This window comes from Sminthopsis crassicaudata, chromosome 5 (assembly GCF_048593235.1).
Source record: "Sminthopsis crassicaudata isolate SCR6 chromosome 5, ASM4859323v1, whole genome shotgun sequence".
Classification (NCBI taxonomy): Eukaryota; Metazoa; Chordata; class Mammalia; order Dasyuromorphia; family Dasyuridae; genus Sminthopsis; species Sminthopsis crassicaudata.
In genome coordinates, this window is record NC_133621.1 from 243,140,909 (window position 1) to 243,161,941 (window position 21,033).

Sequence of the window (21,033 nt, forward strand, 5' to 3'; positions counted from 1 at the left end):
AAGAGAAAGGAAAGTTCAGCTATTCCTGCTCAGAGGACACTTTATTTTCTTCTTTACAATATGATCCTCTTATATCATTCCCACCTTAACCACTTCTTCTCTTCTATCCCTTTTGTCCTTTTGTTATTCCATCCCATAATATTCCCCTTTTTGATCTTGTTCCTTTCTCTTTTGCCCCTTCTATTACTTTCATAATCTTCATCCCATCTCTTTTGGATAGGAAATATAAATCCCATTTCATTTATAACCTTCTATATTGCTCTGTTTTAGGATCTATATGAGAGAGGGTTAAATGCTAAAAATGAATTAGTTCAAAAGTAGAATTTGGATTATGTTTAGGGTTAGAGTGTGGGATGTTTTATGAGTTAAGAGTTAGGGTTAAGGTTAAAGTTCAAGTCTTAGACAAGATTTAATGTGGTTAGGATTGCAACTAAGCATGCTGGATTTGGAATTGGAGGCATGAGTTTAACTCTTATTTTTCTGACTTTCTCTGAGATTTGTTTTCCTCATTTAAAATGAGGATAATAATTTTTATACTACCTATTTCACAAAGATGATGTGAATGTAGGAGGATCATATCTTTGGAAGCTACATTTCCCTCACGCCTATGCAGAGCATAGCAAGCAGTAATGGTTGCATTCAATTACAGTTGGCACTAAGGTAGTATTATCATTGCTATTGATCTTCATTAGACTTTGTGGGATAGTCACCAAAGAGAACATGTCTCTCCTAGTTAAGAATTTTAAAGCAATATAAATATATATACAATATAATTTGTTTTAGTAATAGGGTTGGTATAATTCTAATTGGTGTTATTATTCAGTTAATCTTATGTGACTCTTCATGACTCCATTTGAGCTATTCTTGGAGAAAATATTAGAATGGCTTGCCATTTCCTTCTTCAGTTCATTTTACAGATGAGGAAGCTGAGGCAAATAAGGTTAAGCGATTTGCCCAGTGTCACAAAGCTAGTGTCTGAGGTTGAAATTGAACTCAGGTCCTCTTCACTATATAATCAGCACTCTATTCACTGTGTTATCTAGCTGTCCCTATAATACTAATTAATCTAGAATTAAAGTTTTAAATTCCACATTCATTTTAAGGTCTGGATCTACAGACCACATCCCTAAATCTAAGCAGCTATTGTGCAGATGTATGTGTGATCCCTCCTTCCCTCTCTCCCTTGTTCCTCCTGCCTTCCTCTACTTCCTTCCCTCCTCTTTCTGCTTCTGTCTCTGTCTCTCTCTCAAACACACACACACACACACACACACACACACACACACACACACACACACACATGAGATGTTCTACAAGAAGTAAGGTATGCCTTCACAAGGCCACACCTAGAAAAGTAACTCATCACAATCCATTTATGGATCACCATTGTCATCTTCAAATAAAAGAGCAAGCCCTTAGCAAAGAGTCAGGGCTATAGTTAAGCTTGTGGTTCAATTTTGACTCACTCTATGCTTAGAGAAAATGTAATTTCAGAGTGAAGTTCACATTATCAGTACAGTTAGGATTAAGATTTAGACTCTTGGCTTCTTGTTATTGTTAGAGTTAGGACTACAGATTAAAGTTGATATCAGAATTACTGTTGGTATATGTTAGTGGCCAGAACTCTGTACTTGAAACAAAGATTCATACAAGGTGCTAAGTGGAATTGATAAAGACAATGGTTATCTATTTTAGCATGGTGATTAATAGTTCTCTAATTCAGTATGATTGATTTAATCTTACAACAAAGAATGGTTCCCTAGTGATATAATGATTGGCTTATACTCAGTATGATGAATGGATTTAACTGTAATAGAGCACATAAACTGAGAAAGTTTAGGATCAAATATAAAATCAGTGCTAAGAATTTGGAATTATGCCCCAAAAGTTATCAAACTGTGCATACCCTTTGATCCAGCAGTGCTACTACTACGCTTATATCCCAAAGAGATACTAAAAAAGGGAAAGAGACCTATATGTGCCAAAATGTTTGTGGCAGCCCTTTTTGCAGTGGCTAGAAACTGGAAAATGAATGGATGCCCATCAATTGGAGAATGGTTGGGCAAATTATGGTATATGAAGGCTATGGAATATTATTGCTCTGTAAGAAATGACCAGCAGGATGAGTACAGAGAGGCTTGGAGAGACTTACATCAACTGATGCTGAGTGAAATGAGCAGAACTAGGAGATCACTATACACTTCAACAATGATACTGTATGAGGATGTATTTTGATTGAAGTGGATATCTTCAACATAAAAAAGATCTAATTCATTTCCAGCTGATCAATGATGGACAGAAACAGCTACACCCAGAGAAGGAACACTGGGAATTGAATGTAAACTGTTTGCTACCCAGATTACTTATACATTCGGAATCCAATTCTTACCGTGCAACAAGAAAATTGGATTTACACACATATATTGTATCTAGGTTATACTGTAACACATTTAATATGTATGGGATTGCCTGTCATCTGGGGAGGGAGTAGAGGGAGGGAGGGAGGGAGGGGAAAATTTGGAAATACAAGGGATAATGTTGTAAAAAAAAAAAAAATTACTCATGCATATGTACTGTCAAAAAATTATAATTATAAAATTAATAAACAATAATTAGTGCTGAGAAAAGAACAGAATATATTATAACAGGATTAGATCAATACTTCACAATTAGGGAATACAGTGTTAAAATGAGTTTTGGATTACGTTTAGGATGAATCAGATAATTCACTGGGCCACTTCCCAGGGGAGCTTCAGGATTATTGCAGGGGGCCCATGAATGTGTTCTTAGTCTCTATTTAGCTTCAACAAAACATGCAGCATTAATCCAACTACTGTTGGGTTTGTGAAACTGTTTAATATCAATGCTTAAAAAGATTGAGAGCCACTAGCCTTAGATTAGGTGCAGGGTTGGAAATTACTGATATAGCTTATAAATTGAAAAAAAAAATCTGTTTTGTGTTTGGATTAAAAGTTATTTAATATTAAGTTTTAATGGCAATTTTTGCCTTAGGAGTCAGATCTCATTTCTAGTTTAAATCTGGTTTGGGTTAGGGATTACAATTAAAATGCAAGCTAAGTTAAAACATGTCTAATATTTTAGCAGCACCCAAGCAGCACCAAGCCTAAGGTATAAAACAACCAAATTGGCTGGAGGATGTGAATTCATTAATTGGGAACCTCATTTAATATCCTAAATCTGGTGGCCTCTCTCTGTATTCTATAGTCCCATCTCTTGAACATGCTTTACCTACCTGAAAGTAAAAACAAGAAAAAGAAAATAGTTTTATATCCAATGGTATCCTGGAGCCGCCTTATCCTGTTCATCAGCTCTGAACTGGTTAAATTTTCAGTATAAGCATTTACAGCTTAGACATCAGCAACCACTACAAAATCAGAATTACTTATTATTTTGCTAATTGTTTATACTTTAAAAGGGAATGAAGGAAATGTTATCCATTCAGAGTAAACTTAAGAGTCATGAGTACATTTCTCCCTCCTCCCCAAAGAATTGGTTCTCAAACATTTACCAATACAGTACCATTGTTGGGTATATAGAATTGTTGGGCCCAGAATCCTGAGAATCTCTTTTACATTTTATAAAGAAATGTCAGGATATCAGCGAAGACAGAATTGATGAAAGATTTGTAAGAGCAGCCCTTTGTGACTCAAGTGACTTTTTCAGAGGATGACTTGGATCCAATATTCAAAGATCTTTAAAACTGGGAATTCTCAGGGGCAGCTAGGTGGCGCAGTGGATAGAGCACCAGCCTTGAATTCAGGAGGACCAGAGTTCAAATCTGGTCTCTGACACTTAATACTTCCTAGCTGTGTGACCCTGGGCAAGTCACTTAACCCCAGCCTCAGGGGGAAAAAAAAACCCAAAAAAAAAACCCAAAAACAAAAACAAAAAAAAGCCTGGGAATTCTCTGTGGCCCAAATCCAGAAATATAGAGGGGAAAATGTCTAAGAATTGGTAGTAACTATGAAGGAGGAGAGCCAGAACCCAGTGAAAAGAGAAAGAGGAAAAATTAGGAATCCAGGATAAACCAATTTAGTGGAGAAATTGAACCATTCAATTCCAGTTATTAGAGCCTATTTGAGAAAAATGTAAAATTGAAGTTAGGTGGCTCAGGGAATAGAGAAAGTCACAAGGAGTCAGGAAGAGCTGAGTTTGTAATCCTGCCTCCAGACACTTGTTGTATGAGTCTGGACAAATCACTTAATCTGTATCTTTCTCAGTTTTCTCATCTTAAAGTGGTTACCTCACAAGATTGATGAGAAAATTAGATTATGCAAGTAAAACATTTTGTAAACATTCAAGTACAACATAAATTCTAGCTATACTATTGGTATGTTTTAAGGGAACCTAAATGTTTCTTCAGAGAGAAGAAGTAGAAATATACTTGTGTTTGGTGCCCAGGAGGATCCTCTGTGGTAACTGGTTCTTCACATTTTTATTAGTTACCTTGGTTTCTAAAATCAGCCAAGGCTTTGGCTTTGGGAGGAAAGAGTGGAATTAAAGGATACTCCTCCTGCCATTCTGGGACATGCAAAGATATTACTGGATTACAAACACTAGTCACTCTGACTAATTCACTCTAATTCTTCTACTCAGCATCCACCTCATTCTGTTTCTGTTTATGTCAGACTTACATGAACCACATGAATCATGGCCCCACCTTCCTCTTTCCTTTTTCTATCTTCTTCTTTCTTGTGTGTACATAAATGCCTGCCTTTCTGTCTTTCTCTTAGTCTCAATTCTTCTTCCTCCACTCTCTGATGAAACATTTAATCTCCCTATTTAACTCTGTTATCTTCCTGATTTCCTTAGGCTAGCCCTACAAAAAGATCATCTTCTTCCAAACCTCCTTCCAAAAGTACTATCAACAATACCCACCAAAGGGAATTTAGCTCTAAAGACCTAAGCCTGAATGAGTAGTAATGGTAATCTTTATATCTCTAGCCTTCAGCTCCTGGATCAGAATACAGATGTTATATGTTTGTGTTCCACTGGAAGTCCTAGTTAACTATTTTCAGGGGGACAACCTCTTTTAGGATTAATTTCCAAGATCTCAGCTTTCCATCCAAATTCCCTCAAAAATGGTTCCTCAAAACCATTGTACAAATGAAATCCACAGTGTAGACATTCCTGGGATAATACACTTTCCTTCCATTGTTTTGACATTTTGGTCTAGCAAACAATATACACAAAAATGGAGTCTCTTTTTTTCACTGACAGATGGGAAATACTTGAGGCATACATGTAAATCTCACAACAGGAGCACATAAATTCACTCAACTGCACAGAAACATCTCAGGTTTTACCTCTAGAGCCCTAGTTTTTTTCCTTCTACGGGTAGCTGAACAAGATCCAGTAGCTGAATGAAGGGAGGAAAACTTGCTTTCCTCTTCCTATGTAGGAAAGTCCAAATCATCTTTCAACCTCCTTTCCTTATACTTCATAGTATAAGGAAAATCCTCTTAGCCAAGGATTCTCAACATACTTCCCATTATTCTGCGCCTAACAGAACATGGAGGCAGGGGCTAGGGATGAAAATTTCTGTATCTTAGAGCTTTGTTCAAGATGGATAACTGTTTGGTTCCCAATAGCAGTAGAGGGAAGGAAAACCAAGAATTCCATCCTGTGTTAGGATGATCAGGGTCTTGTCTTGCCCTTTTCTAAATCCTCCTCATCCACATCCTGGTTGGACATAGCCTTCCTTCTTAAAGAGAAAATTGTTCCCCTCCATATAAATTGGGGAAGAATTGAAAGAGGTGGGTAATAGTTGTTTTGTCTATAGGAGAGAAGAGTACCTCAAGTTTGGAAGAGGGAGATTCTCCTTAGGATCAAGCCTGTGATCCCTTTATTTACATATATTGCTATCCACCAAGACTCGTGTAGTCTGGAAATTTCAGAAAGTGAGTTATTAAAATTCTTTCTTAGGTACCCACTCCCCTTGAGACAGACTCCTCTGGCATTTGCAGATTCATTTGTGCAGTCCCAGTCACAGATAGAATTTTCCCCGCCCTTTATTAGAAAGATACTCCTTAAGTTACCTCAGAGATTGCCTGTCTTCTTGAGACTAATCTGGAGAGGATTTTCAGGCTCCCTCTTCCATCATCCACATAAGTCAATGGGATGTAATTATCAAGACTCTTCTAGGATAATATTGTAGACACCGAAACTCAGGTTCACTTAACAAACACCTCAAAAATGATCAAGCACCTCAAATTTAAGGAGTCTACAATGGCAGTATCACACTGCCCATCAGCTCATAATAACACAATACATGCCATTCTGGATCATTTATAATCCAGTGGGACGAAAGGATTTTTTTTTTTTTTTATAGATAATTCTCCTTTATGATAATCCCATCCACATAAATGCCCAAGTATCTTTAGACCAACTAAGACAATCAGAGGGAGAATCCTGGCTTTAGGGAAGAACTATCTCCTCCTCTGCCTTCATTATTTTCTCAAGCTCTCTAGTGCTTTTCTACATCCATTATATTTCTTTTCCCAAGTACTCACCAGCCCAGGCTAGCTTGTAGATCAGGGCTAAGAACAGGAGGTCCCTGGTTCCCATGATGAAAAGGCAGAAGAAGTTGATTGCTAGTCTTCCATGTGTTCCCGGAGGGATCGAACAAATTCTAAATGAGCCTATCTCCTGGACTGAGCCTTTTAAAGACCCAAGGCTTGTGGAGCTGGTGCTTCCAGATTTTTTCAGGAAGAAAAAAAATGGGGGGGAGGGAAATTCTAGTGGGCAGGAGGCAGAAATGAAGGTGGGGCCCTGCAGCTGTTTGAAGCCAGAAAGAAGGAGCCTTAACAGGCAGGTAATTCCAGCTGTTTGTGACGTGCCTCTGGTTAGAAAATAGGTCATCCACAAACAGGACTGGGGTTTGCTCCCAGAAAAGAGAGGTAACTGAACTCAAGGCTAGGGAAGGGAATATAGATCCATGACTAATTAGGGCATGAGAGAAATGGACAACCTGAGTTTCTACTTAATATCATCAAATATTCTTTGCTTTGTGCTTTGATTTCAGATTGAAGTGAGAATTTAACCACTATTTTCTAGGTTTGGCCAGACTAAGCTGGAGTTAGGGCTGTGGTGAGGAAAAGAGAGCATCTAGTATCAAGTCAACTAGTCAACAGGCATTTATTTATCACCTACTATATGTCAGACATTGTGCTAAATACTAAGGATATAAAGTAAAGCAAAAATAGGAGAAAGGGATAAGGACTATAGTGGTTAGCATTAAGTTAGGGATATATAAATTACATGAGACATTAGAAATACATCTGTGCTTTGAGTCAACAGCTCAGGTATTTCCCATTCCCAGCCAGGAATTCTAATAATCATATTCTTGGCTAAGTCATTGTGTATGTGACTGTCCACTCATTTGAACTTTTCATAAATTGCTTTATGATCTTTCTAATGTTATCATATTGTTATTTATCTTCTTGTATTTAACTTCTCTTTCCAGTTGATTGTCATTTTTATTGTTTGCTTTACAGTACTTGGCATAGAGCAGTATATAAGGTGTCTGAATTCATAGATGCATTGTGTTCAGCTAAATGTGTTTATATGCAATTATGTGAGCATGGGAAAAAGGGGAGTTGCCAGCTTGTAAGCATAAAATATTGTCGTTTTGGACTTATCTTTTTTTTTTTTTTTTTTTTTTTTTTTAATAAACCAAATCTTTTTTCACTTAATGTCTAGGATTTCTTTCTTTATAACATCCCCTTGACTTTATCTAGAATGACCTTCTTTGACTTTAGACCCACTGATTGAAAACATATTTATATGTCTAGCTTTCTGAATCTCTTAGTGTGTAGATTTCTGAATGGATATTTGTAATGTTTTATTCATGATTCTGCTGATCCCTGGAATCCATTAACTCACCCCTATTTCCAGTTTGTTGACTTTATGGTTTGTTAACCATTCAATAATATGGGTCCCCTTTCATGGCTCTTTGACTCCCAGTTTTCTGAACCTGGGAACAAAACACATAGTGCATATGTATGTGTACATTTATATAAAACATAATATAAAATATTTATTTAATACATTTATATAACATATATATGAATCAATCTTCCAGTCTAATCTGCTCCAAATAATTCCTAGGATCACAGATTTAGATCTAGAAGAGAATTTATTTAAGCTGGAATTTAACCCTAAGGCCTTAATTGCAAATCTTTTCACTTTATCACCCCATCTGTGAAGAAAAGGGAAGGAGTGAATATGATCAATGGTAGTTGAGTTTCTTTCCCAATAGAGAGCCCCTCCCTATTCCTAGCATCATCATCACCCCTCCTCCTCGAGAGTCCTGGGGTTCCATGAGTTTCAGTGTCTATAATATTATCCTAGAGGAGTACTTGAAGCTAAATTCTCCTTTTCCCATCCTCTGTTCTCATAAAACAGGTTAGGTAGTCATGCTATATTGTATATCCTGATACTTGTCTCACTGTTCCCACACAATAATACTTAAAGCAAAGCCATCATTTAGTGTCTAGTGTCTAGTGTCCTCAGCGAGAGATAAAGAAACAGCAGATAGGTAGACAAACCACAAAAATAGAGACAAGTTGATGAGAGGTAGACAGATAAAGACAGAAAATATAGAAACAGATCATTATAAGAACCACTCACTTGCATGCAGGTGGCATCTTGGCAGCTTCAGTATTGTCCTGTCTACATAAAGGTTATTGCAATGACAAATATAGTTACTGGCCCACAGTCAGAAGAATGTACTCCCTGAGTTGTTTGTCCAATAGTGAGTATGAGTTTGCAGTGAGCCATTCACACTTTGGCCTACCTTCAAGACCAAGAGCACACATTTTTATGATAGCTAGTCAAAGATAGGGTTTCCATAGTCTATAGCATTGCTTTCCTTTGTGGGAAGACGACGTTCCAGATAGAAACAAAACGAACCTCCTAGGGCATGCTGCTTTAACTGGAAAAATTATCTCTAGATGAAAATCTGGGCTGTGAATGCAATAATTGACAACTAGACCATCCTTCACTCTTCTCCACCTGTTACTGGTTTATTGTTTTATTAACTTTTGTGCCAGGTTCTAAAGCAAAGGATATATTTTGATATTTTATCATAAATTACTAGGAAAGAATAGTGTCTCATTAATCAATTGGCTCTGAAGTTCTCAACCTTGTGCATAAATAAACTAGAAAAATCTCTTTTCTCATAAATTTATCTCTCAGTATCAAATTCCTATCTCAGGGGGTTAGCTAAAATTGAAATTATTAACTAAATGACTCAATGAAAACCAGAATCACCATAGCTTCTGTATCCTCAGCAATTCTTGAAATCTCCACTATTGTTTCTCTCAGGATGGCAATCAAAGTCTCTGGAGAATTCTTCTCTGATTTTCTCCTCAGAACACCTTCTCCACAGGATAAGTACTGAACTATCTTCTCTCAAAATGTTTCTTTAGTCTTTTGGGAAAATAAACTTCTTTTTTTTTTTCCCCAGGAAAGAATTCTCTTAGTCCTTTTTTTCTGTGCCTCACTTTCTAGCTCTCTCTAGATGACAATAAAATTTTAAGCTTTTATTCCTTCCAAAGATCCAAAAACAACATCCATTATCTCTATGGAAGGGTACTTTAGAGCTAAGGGTTATAATAACAATAATAATTAGAAGATGATACTAATAACAACTAATGGCTCAAATATATTTAGAGTTTTAAGGTTTACAAAGTGTTTTCCTTCTAAAAACATTGTAAATCAGGTTGTACAAGTATTATGACCTCCATTTTACAGATGAGCAATTAAGTTACTTGTTGAGGATCACAAAGCTAATAAAAAATGATAGTTGGAATTTGAAGTTAGACCTTCTGAGTCAAGCCCAGTACTCTTCCTAATATACAAATATTACCTCTTAGTATGACCTCCTCTGTCACCAGAGATTCCTGTCTAGGGATCCTGGAGGCCTCAAGCTGTCAGAATAGAATAAATTGGCTCTCTTCCATCGAAGGGCCTTTCATTAAGTACATAATCTAGTCTTTATCTCTCAAGGTAGTACTCCATGTATTGAATTTTTCCTTGACTCATTAAAACTTATCTTTCCTATATAAATATAAAATATTTCCTATATAAATGATATTATATAAAACATGATAGAAAATATTTATTTAATATGTTTATATAACATATATGATATGAATCAATCTTCCAGTCTAATCTGCTCCAAATAATTCCTAGGATCACAGATTTAGAAATGGAAGGGAATTTATTATCTCTTGAGACCGATTTCCAAGTTTTTAAAGTATTGGCTAATTAATTTAATAAATTAATTTGTGCCAAGGGGTTAATGTAGTTTAATCTAGATAAGTAACTAGCTTCTTTGCATTTTAATATGGTTCATTTATTATTTAATTAGGCCTATGCCTAATCGCAAAGGACTAAGAATGGGAATTTCAGATGTCGGTTGGAGTCTTAAAAGGAATATACTGTATGGGACTTCTTATGCCTCAGATGTAGTCATGTAGACAGCTCTATTCTACTTACAATTAAGACTGATCTTGAGCTTACTTTAAGCATTTTCATGTAAGTGGACAGAACATTGACCTGGGAATCAAGAAACAATTTCCAGGGCTGACTCTGGTCCTAAGTTTCTCAATAATATTGAGCTAATATCCCTGGACCTCAAGTTCCATAAATATAAAATGTGATTGGATTGAATGATTTCTTTCTTTTTGAGGGGGAGAACTTAATGATTTCTAAAACCTCTCAGCTGTGATATTCTATTTTTCTGTCACATGCTTCTATTCAAAGAGATGTTCAAAAGCAAGTAAAGTATGCTTCCTCACTTTGTCGTCTTTTCTACTGCTCCAGAGCATTGAGAAAAATTTTGGAACAATCTGACAAACAGAAGAGCTGAGGATACAGACTATTTGATTAAATGGCAAAGAGGCTAGAATTTATAAAATAGATGTTTGTGTAGGTTCAGTAAGTTCAGTAAGCACATAAGTGACACACAATCACTCTTGCTACATGAACTCTGAGTGCAAGATCATTGGAATCCCCAATGTAGCCATATAATCCAGAATGCTATTTGGGCTAATATTCTCCCAAACTCATTCACAAGATATGCAACTTAGCAAGGTAATACTAAGATAAGAAACCAGGATTCCTATCTCCCATATTGCAGAACTGTTCAGATATTTATATTGGAGACAAAATACTAACTATATAATTTCTTGCTAGCCCTCATCTCTTCAAAAAACTACAGAATATTCTTAGTCCTTACTTCTTCTAAGAATTGTGATTATGCCTTTCTGACACCTGTATTTCTCTCTAACCATTATGTCTACCTCAACAGCTCTCCTTGTCTCTTTTCTATAAAGATACCTTCTCTAAGAAGCCTCTTAAGGTTGAGAGAGAAGATATTCTTAGAACTGGGCTGAGTCAATCCTGGGCTCCCAGGGCCATTTTGCTTTATGCTAGTAATAGTTGTCCTGTCTCCTGTGTCTACTGGGTATCTTGGATATCTCACTCAGGTCAGGTCAGTCCAGGACAAAGTTTCCCTAAGTTGAGAGTCTTGGTTCTCCAATGAGGAAACTCCAGGTTGTCTCACATCTCATACCACAGATAACCAGAAAAGCCAGGTTTGGGTATTTAAAGCCTAAGGCTCTGGCAAAACAACAGGGGAGCAACTAAAGGAGTTTCAGGGAGACTAGAACTTTTCTGAAATTATATAGAAAGATTAACCCAGGGGCAGCTAGGTGGCACAGTGGATAAAGCACCAGCCTTGAATTCAGGAGGACCCATGTTCAAGGTCTCAGACACTTAACACTACCTAGCTGTGTGATCCCGGGCAAGTCACTTAACCCCAGCCTCAGAAAAAAAAAAAAAGAGGAAAGATTAACCCATTGCTAGATGATAGTGAAATCAGAACGACGATGTGTAAAGAGATCTATGGAGAACAAAAGAAGAACCAAGCTTGGTTGAGGCATGGTTGTAACAGGTGAGTTGCCATTTATTTCATCCATATAACCAACTACTAACTGTCTTTGTGTCCTTGGGCAAGTGTGTGTCACTAAACCTCAGTTTCCTCAACTGGAAAATGGAGATAACAACACCCTCCCTCCTTAACTTGTAAAGACAAAATGAGGTAATGGATTTGAAAGTACTTTGAAAAGTAAAATGTACTATGTAAATATAAATTTATTACTTTATAAAGATTTATACATGTATTATAAAAATAAAATCTCCCTCAGAAAGAACCTAGAATTGATCAAAAATTAAAGAAGTATGAACAGAAGTATTATTCTCTTTCTTCCTCACTCCCATGCCTTTCATTATAAAGACCCAGAAAAAATATGGAAACAGAGCTCCATGGTATGTTGAGGAGATGGTATAAGAAGGATCAAGCTGAAGAGAAGTATACTGCTATTACCTCAGAAGTTCTAACTCCCCCACCTTATTAGCCTTTTTCTACCAGATCCTGTTCAGCCTGCTGGGGACACCATGACTCCTCCTTATAACACTCCACAATTAATTTAGACTGCCTCATACCTAACAGGCCATTCATAAGGGTTTCAAGGCTGAGAAACAGAAGTATATTATCATAGACTTATAGGTGGAAGGTATCTTAGAAGTCATCTGGTCAAACTTCTTACTGTATAGATGAGGAAACTGAGACCTAGGGAGGTTGTGACTAGCCCAGGTCCATGCAAGGAGTAAGTGGCAAAAATGAGAATAGAACTGAGGTCGTTTGACTCCAAATCTGCATACTTTCTACTAGACTATTTTGAGGAGTGGAGGGCAAGGGAAAGGGCTGCAGATTGGCAATTCTTTAACTTTCCTCAAGACACATGTGGTCCATGTTACATACTCCTCATTCCCTTTTCAACACACACATACACATGCACACACAGATACAGCCAGACTATGCATCAACTTCTTTCCACACATGGGCCCATTTTTACTGTATATACTGTTGGGAAAAGTCAAGCATTTAAAGAATGTGTCCAGAGGGAGTAGGGATAAAGAGTCAAAGATTTCTGCAAGCACTTACTGTATAAGAATAGTATACAGAATAAGAACAGCAAAGCTGTCTCTTTCAAGTACTGATGTTCCTTATTAATCAGTTCTAATCTTCAGGGGTCTTATCTTCAGCCCTTGTATTGCTGCCCCCTACTTAGTGTTGGAAAATGCCCTTTAGCCCAGTGCCCAAGCACTCTCTAGCATCCCATCCTGTGTTATGACCTTCTCCAATACTGCAAAATTCAGCAACAAAGGGCATGATCCTACCCAAACACAATGGCTTTCTGGAAAGCAAACGGTTCCTTGGATGGCAAATAGTTATAGGGGAAGACAAAGAAGATGCAGAAATCTCTTCAGTGCCAGCTCGGCATTGATAATTGGGGCTTATTGGTGGGAAAACTGATCACTAATGATGAATTTTGGTTTAGTATTTCTAGCTCCTCTTTTAGGCCTTTAAAACCCTGTTTCAGAATTCACAAACATTTTTCCTCCTTTTTTGCCTCAGCTGCTCTAGCCCAATGTCATTGAAGAAATATATGAGAGTCACTTCCTAATGTTTCTGCTTACCTTAGATCAAATCACTAGAAGCTGCTGAGTAGCACCTCACCTAGCTCCTAGGCATTGGACACTTTGAGAAAGGGTAAATCTACAGCTGATGAACTATGTCAGGCACACCTATTAACCAAAACAGTGGAAGAATAGATATTTTTGGAAGAGCAGAAAAAGTTGGCACTGAATTTTGTGTACTGAGGTATTCACTGTCCTAACAATCCTATGCAATAGTTGACAAAGCCAAGGGAGTTGTTCTTAAAAAATAGAGCAAAGGCCAAAAGCACTCTGGAAATCCACAACTAATCCATCTCTTCTGACTCAGCCTCAAGGATACCAAGGCTGTGGGGCTCATTCAACCAAGCATTACTCATCTATAATAAACACAGAATTATACTCATGCTGTGAGTTGTACATATCCTACATCACACACCCCTGTCCTTTCCCTATTTGGATAGCAAGACTCCTCAGAAACAGGTATCCTATACATGAAGACTAACCTGACATCTTGTCTCTTCATTGGTACCATAAGCTTTTTGAAGTCAGAAATTGTTCGACTTCTGAGCAGTACTTGCAGCTCACAGGGACAGTGACTTAAACATGACAGATATACAACTGTTTGCTGATTCACTGGGCATCACCTGGAGTCCCAGGGATGCCCTCTGTACAGCAATTGTATGAAAAGTAGTGGATATAGGAAACAGAACCTCTGTTCCTCCAAGAAAATTTCCCAGTTTCAGCAGTCCCCTCTATCATTCTTTTCTTTTTTTCCTTCTCTTCCTCTTCTCTTTGCCCCTATTGGAACAAATTACAGGAAAACTTTCTTGTGTCAAGCTTCCCAATTCTGGTCTGTTAGTCAGTTGATAAGATCAACAGCCAAGAACTTAGAAAAACCTGATGTATAGAGCTTTCCCTTGAACATAGGTTTGCTGCCCTTCCCACTACTATTCCAGGCCTTTCCACAGAGCTTTAAGTGTTAAGTCAGTTCTCTCCTTGGTTGCCAGTCATCACTGGATGGTTCACTGGATCCATGCCATCTCTTCCTCAAATGCTATTACTCCTCAAATTCATACTCTCAGTGAAGAATCCATCCAGCTCTTGGATCTATTGGTCCAAGGATCCTTCCAACTTTTGTCAGCTATGTCTCTCTGGATTTATGGAAGCCATATTGGCTCCATCAAGGCTCTAGGTCTTTGGAAAGCCGAGAAAGTTCTTGCTGGTTGTCAATAACCTTCAGCTGCTGGATATATGCCCGGGCGCTGGCCAGATTTCGGGCACTCAAGGATTGTTCTGAACCTGTTGGAAAAATTCAGATCAAGAGGCCAATGGGATTAAATCATATTTTTCAGTCTTTTTAGATTACCCCACTACCTTTGAAACTCAGATTTTCCTTATAGCTTCTCTCAGTCTCATCCAAATTCCTCCCCAAAGCCAACACCCCAGAAATTAGATTTCTTTTTTCTTCTCCCTCAAGTCTCTGGAATCCTATCTACCCTCATATTTCCAAGCCATCTCCCTGCTCTTCAAATGGATTCATCCCTCACATTCCCACAATCATCTTACAAGTATAAATCTTCACAGCCTGGCTATCCTCATGTATGTGGGAGACTCGGCTTCTGAGGGGTGACAGAGGCACTGGATAAAGATAAAAACAAGGAGTCAAGGAGATTATGTCAATGATTGAATCCCTGATAAGAATGGATTGGCAGACAAAGGAAAATGCTGGAATAAGGGACAGAAAACCTAACCACCAAGATAGGATGAGGACTGAAAAGGATTGGACAATACTAGTTAGAGAATCAGAAGATCTCTGACACTTACTACTTATTGACCTTGGACCTCAGTTTCCCCACATGTAAAATAAGAGGTTTGGAGTAGAGCAGGGGTTCTTAACCTTTTTCATGTCTTGGATCCCTGATAGTCTAGTGAAGCCTATAGAGTCCTTCTCAAAATGATGTTTTTAAACACATATAATGAAATACATAGCATTACGAAGGAAACTAATTATATTGAAATATAGCTATAAGATATTAAAAAAAATTAAATTCAAAGATCATGGAAAAACAGTTGGATATGAAAATTTTAATTGGTTTTTTGAGGTTTTTAGGCTGAAAGTAAAGATCCCTGGTGGTAAGCTGGTGGTAACTATACATATATATTAAGGGTTCCCTTACTTTTGCATGATCTCACCATATAGATACTTAAGTTGAGTCAAAGTAAGAGTCCTCTGTGACACTTAACATTGGGAGAAAGGGAAAAAAAGATGAAACTGTCCTAGTTTTTCTTACCAGAGCTATGGCTTCGACAGTGATGCAATATTCGTACAGTTCTGGCCATCATACGCTGAGAGCAATAAAAACAGGAGTAAGGAAGGGACTCTTAAACAACTCAACTACCTAACCCCATCCCTAGATGGGAAACTGGAATATTTAAATTGCTGTCAGATTTTTTGGGTGTCCTGGAAAGAAGATCTCCTATATTAGGTTACTTATGATAAGAAAGACAGAAGAAACTGGAGCACATTCTCTTAGGGAAATAGGGAAGGTGAGAAAAGAGATAGCACTGAGGGAGGTATATAAAAATTAATACACACATACTTTTTAATCAGTGATTTCACTGATGTACATAATTTATTTTACCAAATGCAGATGGGCATTTGCTCCAGAAAATTATCCTCTGAAAGAGTTGCATGGGGCATGAACTGATAAGTGATAGGGCATGGAGCCATTATGTGTCTGACATAGGACTTGAACTCAGATCTTTATTAACTTCAAGTATTTATATAATTAAAAGTAAGTTTTGGAAAGAATTGGAAATTAGGAAATGGCCAAAAGAATAATGGTATGTAAATACACAATTATATATTATTGTGATTATTGCCCTAGAAATGACAAGTATGAAGAATTCAGAGAAACTTGGGAAGATTTGTTATGAAATGATTCAAAATAAAATCAGCACAATCAGAATACTATGCACAATATTTACAATAATAAAGAAAATAATATTTAATGATTTCAGAACTCTAATCAGTATACTAATCAATCAAGATTTCAGAGAGAAGGTAGTAAAATGTATCTCTTACCTTCTTGGAAGAGGGTTGGTAGATTAGTGGCATAGAATGAATCATATATTTTAGGATATGGCCAGTGTGTTGATTTTTTTTGTTGTTGTTTGACTATACTTTTATAAAAGAAGAGTCTGTTTATAGAAGGGAGAGTCTTTGGCAACTGGGTTCTCTCCTAAACCTCTAGTGTCCACTTTTATTCTAATGTATCTCAGTGTTACTCCTTCAATGTCATATTCCATGTCTGCCTGCCCCTCATTCTGTATTTGGATTACCATCCAAGTAATTCTTGGAATTACTACTCCAAAATTAATAACTCCTTCCCTTTCATTTTATTCCTCTTCCTCTCATGCTTTTTCTATCTTCTAGCATTCAGAAAAACCTGGCTGTTTCTCTACCCCCAATCCTCATGACATTGCAACTTTGTAAGTGCTAATTATACTTTTGTTTATACTACAGAATTACTAATTCCAGAGGAAAGGTCAAAATATTCCCTTTGCTAATTTCAGATTCTTTTATCTCAAATACTCTGTCATCTCTCTTTCCAAATATCTACCCAAATTCATTACCCAATTCATATTCTAGTGGTTTCTAATAGCTCCTAGGACATTCACTCTCTTGTCTCAATGCACTTGGTACCTGAATCATTGTCTCCTTCTTTATTCCAATTCTTGCCTTCATAGAAAATATAATACAAGACATTACAAAAATATACCTAGCCAGTAATTCCTATTGAATTTTTGTCTTACTTTTTAACTTCACCTAAACTACACACATTGTAGCTGCGTGTATGCCATCATTCACAGATATTCTACTTCCATAATCAAAAAATCCAAAATTTCTTTATCCATTCATAATCTACTATAATTAAAAATCTTCTAATAGCTTACTCTCTTTTTTCTTTTTTGCTGAGGCAATTGGGGTTAAGTGACTTGCCCAGGGTCACACAGCTAGGAAGTGTTAAGTATTTGAAGTCAAATTTGAACTCAGGTCCTCCTGACTTCAGGGCAGGTGCTCTACCCACTGTACCACCTAGCTGCCCCAATCTTACTCTTATACCTATTCTTCTTCTGCACCATCACCTCCAATTCCTCTTCCAATCTATCCACAATGTAACCTCCAATGAGCTCATTAACTGTGGACATACTTTTGAAATTCTCTTTAGGTCATCACTTCTACTCTGGTTTCCTTCTTGTACTTTCCCATGGGCTCTTAATAAGGCTATCTTTTACTTCTCCAAACTTTCTCTTCTCAAAATTAATAAGTACTCTCTCCTCTCAGAATCTCAACTAGGAATGCTCCAAATATTAGGCTGAGAAAATCATGACCATTAGCCCTGAGTTCCCTCTTTTCTCTTTTTTTCAATCTCATATCCCTTGACCACCACCCTCCCTCCATCCCTACAATTTCTTTTATTACACTAAATTTCCTATAGACAGGTAATCTTTCTACTCACCAAAGCTAACATCCAACAATCTTTGATCTCATCTGCTTCTACATTCTCCAGCAGATTGCTATCATCCACTATTATCTTTCCCTCTCCCCTACTTAACACTTCCTATTCAGGAAAGACATCTTGATGTAGTGAATAAAGTGTTGGACCTAGAATCAAAAAGGCTTGGGTTCAAAACTGACAGTTAGTAGCTTTCTAACTTTGGACAAGTAATTTTCCCTTTAGCGTCTTGGTTTCGTCATCTGTAAAATGATGGGACAGACAAGACGATTATTAAGGTGATTCTAAATCTATAATACTATCTATTGGATCCTTCCCATCCACCTAAAATCACGTCCAAATTCCCCCATCCTTAAACAATTCTTAATTGATCTTACTATTCCCATCAGCTATAACTCTTCTTTCTGTCCTCAAGAAACTCAAACTTCAAGAAAGAACAACACAAATAACTGAACATATAAAATAGAGTTTAAATGGAAGGTATAGATCTAGTACTGCATCATTAATTATATAATGTGCATTTTGTTTTGTTTTGTTTTGTTTTTTCCCTGAGGCTGGGGTTAAGTGACTTGCCCAGGGTCACACAGCTAGGGAGTGTTAAGTGTCTGAGGTCACATTTGAACTCAGTTCCTCCTGAATAAAAGGCTGGTGCTCTATTTCCTGCACCACCTAGCTGCCCCTATAATGTGCATTTTGAATGGGATGTCTTGTAGTCATCCCAAACTCAACATAATAAAAAAAGAATTCTCTATCTTTTCCCTCCAAACTCACCCCTCTTCCAAACTTCCTTATTAATGATTAATATAATCATCCTTTATATTCTGATGGTAGTGGAAATCTTCAACATAAAGAAGAGCCAACTCACTTCCAGTTGATCAATGATGGACAGAAATAACTATACCTACCCAGAGAAGGAACACTGGGAAGTGAATGTAAATTGTTAGCACTAATGTCTGTCTGCCCAGGTTACATGTACCTTCGGAATCTAATGCTTATTAGTGCAACAAGAAAATGGTATTTACACACATGTATTGTATCTAGGTTATATTGTAACACATGTAAAATGTATGGGATTGCCTGTCTTCGGGGGGAGGGAATAGAGGAAGGGGGGGATAATTTGGAAAAATGAATACAAGGGATAATATTATAAAAAAATATAATAAAATATATATATAATCATCCTTCCAATCACCCAGATTTACAGCCCTGGAATCAATCTCTTTCTCATCATTTTCACTCACCCCACACATCCAAATCAGTCACCAAATCTTGTCATTTCTACCTTCACAAGATTTCTCATAAGTGATATTCTATCTCTTTTCTCTTTACTTTTATAAAGGTGGTCCCTCAAGCTTTTAATACTCTCCTTCCTCACATCTACTATTTCTGGTTTCCTTTTGACTCAATTCAGGTGTCTTCTTTATAAGATCTTTTCCTCTTTTCCCCAATTGCTAGCACCTTTCCCTCCACGATTATCTTGTGACAACATACATATTTGCATTTGTCTCACCACTAAAATATAAGTTTTCTAAAGGCAGGGATGGTTCACTTTTGTCTGTGTATCTTCATATACTTGTTGATTGCTTGACAGTAACGGAAAAAAGAGAAACGCATAAAGAAAATATTTTAAAGGAACAGTAGTAGTGCAGTGAGAAATTATATGAGGAATTCAGAGAATTCAAAACATGTTTTAACATCTTCACTGAATTAGACCTGAATTTTGCTTAAATGTTTTTATCGTGAAGTTAGGTTCAATTGAACCAGGGCTGGGTTTGGGGGAAATAGCTAATAGGTTAAGACAAAAATTAATTAATTAAAATGTATCTTAATGACAAAAAAAAAAAAAAAAACAAAATTGGTTCATGCCTTTTCTCATTTTTAATGTCTGGTTTCTGAGTTTCTTTTCTATCTCAACCCAAACTCCAAAACCATTTCCCACACTCACCATCTTCTCAAAATTGATGAGACTGTCTACCAGAGTATGGTTTCCCTCATGGATGAAGGTCATGTCTGCAGGGAGCTATAAATCAGTACTCAAAAGTTCCACACATTTTGTTCTCCTATGTTTATCTCAGGAAAGATTAAAAAGAAAAAAACAAGAAATTCCCCAAACCTACCTCCCACTTCCATTTCCCACCATCTTCTTTACCCTCTCCCTTCCCACTGAAGGAAAGTTAGATCCCAATGCTATTTACCTTTGAGGAGGAGGGGCATAAAGGGGATGATGGGTGGTGACAGCTTGGTAAGTGCCAATCGATACACACGATGATTCCAAGATGGGTCCTGATAGGGAGGTTCACAAAAAGCATAACTCCATATATCATCACATTTAGATTTTTACCACCATTTTATGTGGTATACCACCACATGATATAACATTGTATAACTAACTTTGTTGGAAGATATTGAAAACCAGCAGATACCTTCACCCAAATTATAGAATCAGATAGCCTTTTTAGAGATAAAAGTTATTGCTCAGGGAAAAGAGGGATAGAGGAAAAAATCTGAGAGTTTACAAATTCCTGAGGATGGTTTCTTCTTGACAGTTCCAAGGATTGGAGTAGTTATAGTTCCTCTGCATGGAACCACTGCTAAACAATATCAACCAACTTCAAATTTCTGATTCTATTTCTGTAACTTGCTCTTGCTCTCTACATGGTTTTAATTTTTTAAACTGTTAGTTGATGAGCTCCCTGTGCTTCCCCATCAAACTCTTATCTATAAGTTTTCAGAATTTTATTTTTGAGAGCTTCCTATTTCTTTAGGCTTGACTTTCTCTCTAGAACTTTAATCTACTGGATCTGGCTTATACTTTTCTTGAACCCTTTGATACTGCTCTACTTTTCCTTTTCCTCTCTTTCACAAAATCCAAAATGGAGTAATCATTTTCCTTTCAGATTTCCTTAATTTTCTCCTTTACTAATCAATTCTGGAATTGGAATTACTTTATCATTATTTTATG

General features: G+C 37.0%; 2 protein-coding genes across 13 annotated transcripts in view; both read right to left on the reverse strand.

Annotated features, from left to right (window-relative positions):
• The window catches only part of ENDOU (endonuclease, poly(U) specific), a 28,018-nt gene extending 13,300 nt beyond the window's left edge, over positions 1 to 14,718 (reverse strand). The window contains exons 1-2 of one of the 5 annotated variants that reach the window (XM_074270694.1): positions 14,055 to 14,718; positions 7,906 to 7,996 (exon numbers count right to left, since the gene is read on the reverse strand). Coding sequence is in view for 4 of the 5 variants with exons in the window: in XM_074270690.1 (XP_074126791.1) it covers positions 6,534 to 6,882 (349 nt within the window). In the remaining variant the exon portion in view is untranslated. Of the gene's footprint in view, positions 1 to 6,533; positions 7,073 to 7,905; positions 7,997 to 14,054 lie in introns of those variants that run through there. The other 4 variants (XM_074270693.1, XM_074270690.1, XM_074270692.1 and 1 more) reach the window with 4 other exon arrangements.
• Positions 11,975 to 21,033, reverse strand: part of RAPGEF3 (Rap guanine nucleotide exchange factor 3) — a 30,462-nt gene continuing 21,403 nt past the window's right edge. For 6 of the 8 annotated variants that reach the window (XM_074270684.1, XM_074270685.1, XM_074270688.1 and 3 more), the window contains 5 exons: positions 20,267 to 20,354; positions 20,017 to 20,081; positions 15,843 to 15,897; positions 15,118 to 15,189; positions 11,975 to 14,850 (listed from right to left, as the gene is read on the reverse strand). In XM_074270684.1, coding sequence (XP_074126785.1) covers positions 14,732 to 14,850; positions 15,118 to 15,189; positions 15,843 to 15,897; positions 20,017 to 20,081; positions 20,267 to 20,354 — 399 coding nt within the window. In that variant the 3' untranslated portion in view covers positions 11,975 to 14,731. Of the gene's footprint in view, positions 14,851 to 15,117; positions 15,190 to 15,842; positions 15,898 to 20,016; positions 20,142 to 20,266; positions 20,355 to 21,033 lie in introns of those variants that run through there. The other 2 variants (XR_012482609.1, XM_074270689.1) reach the window with 2 other exon arrangements.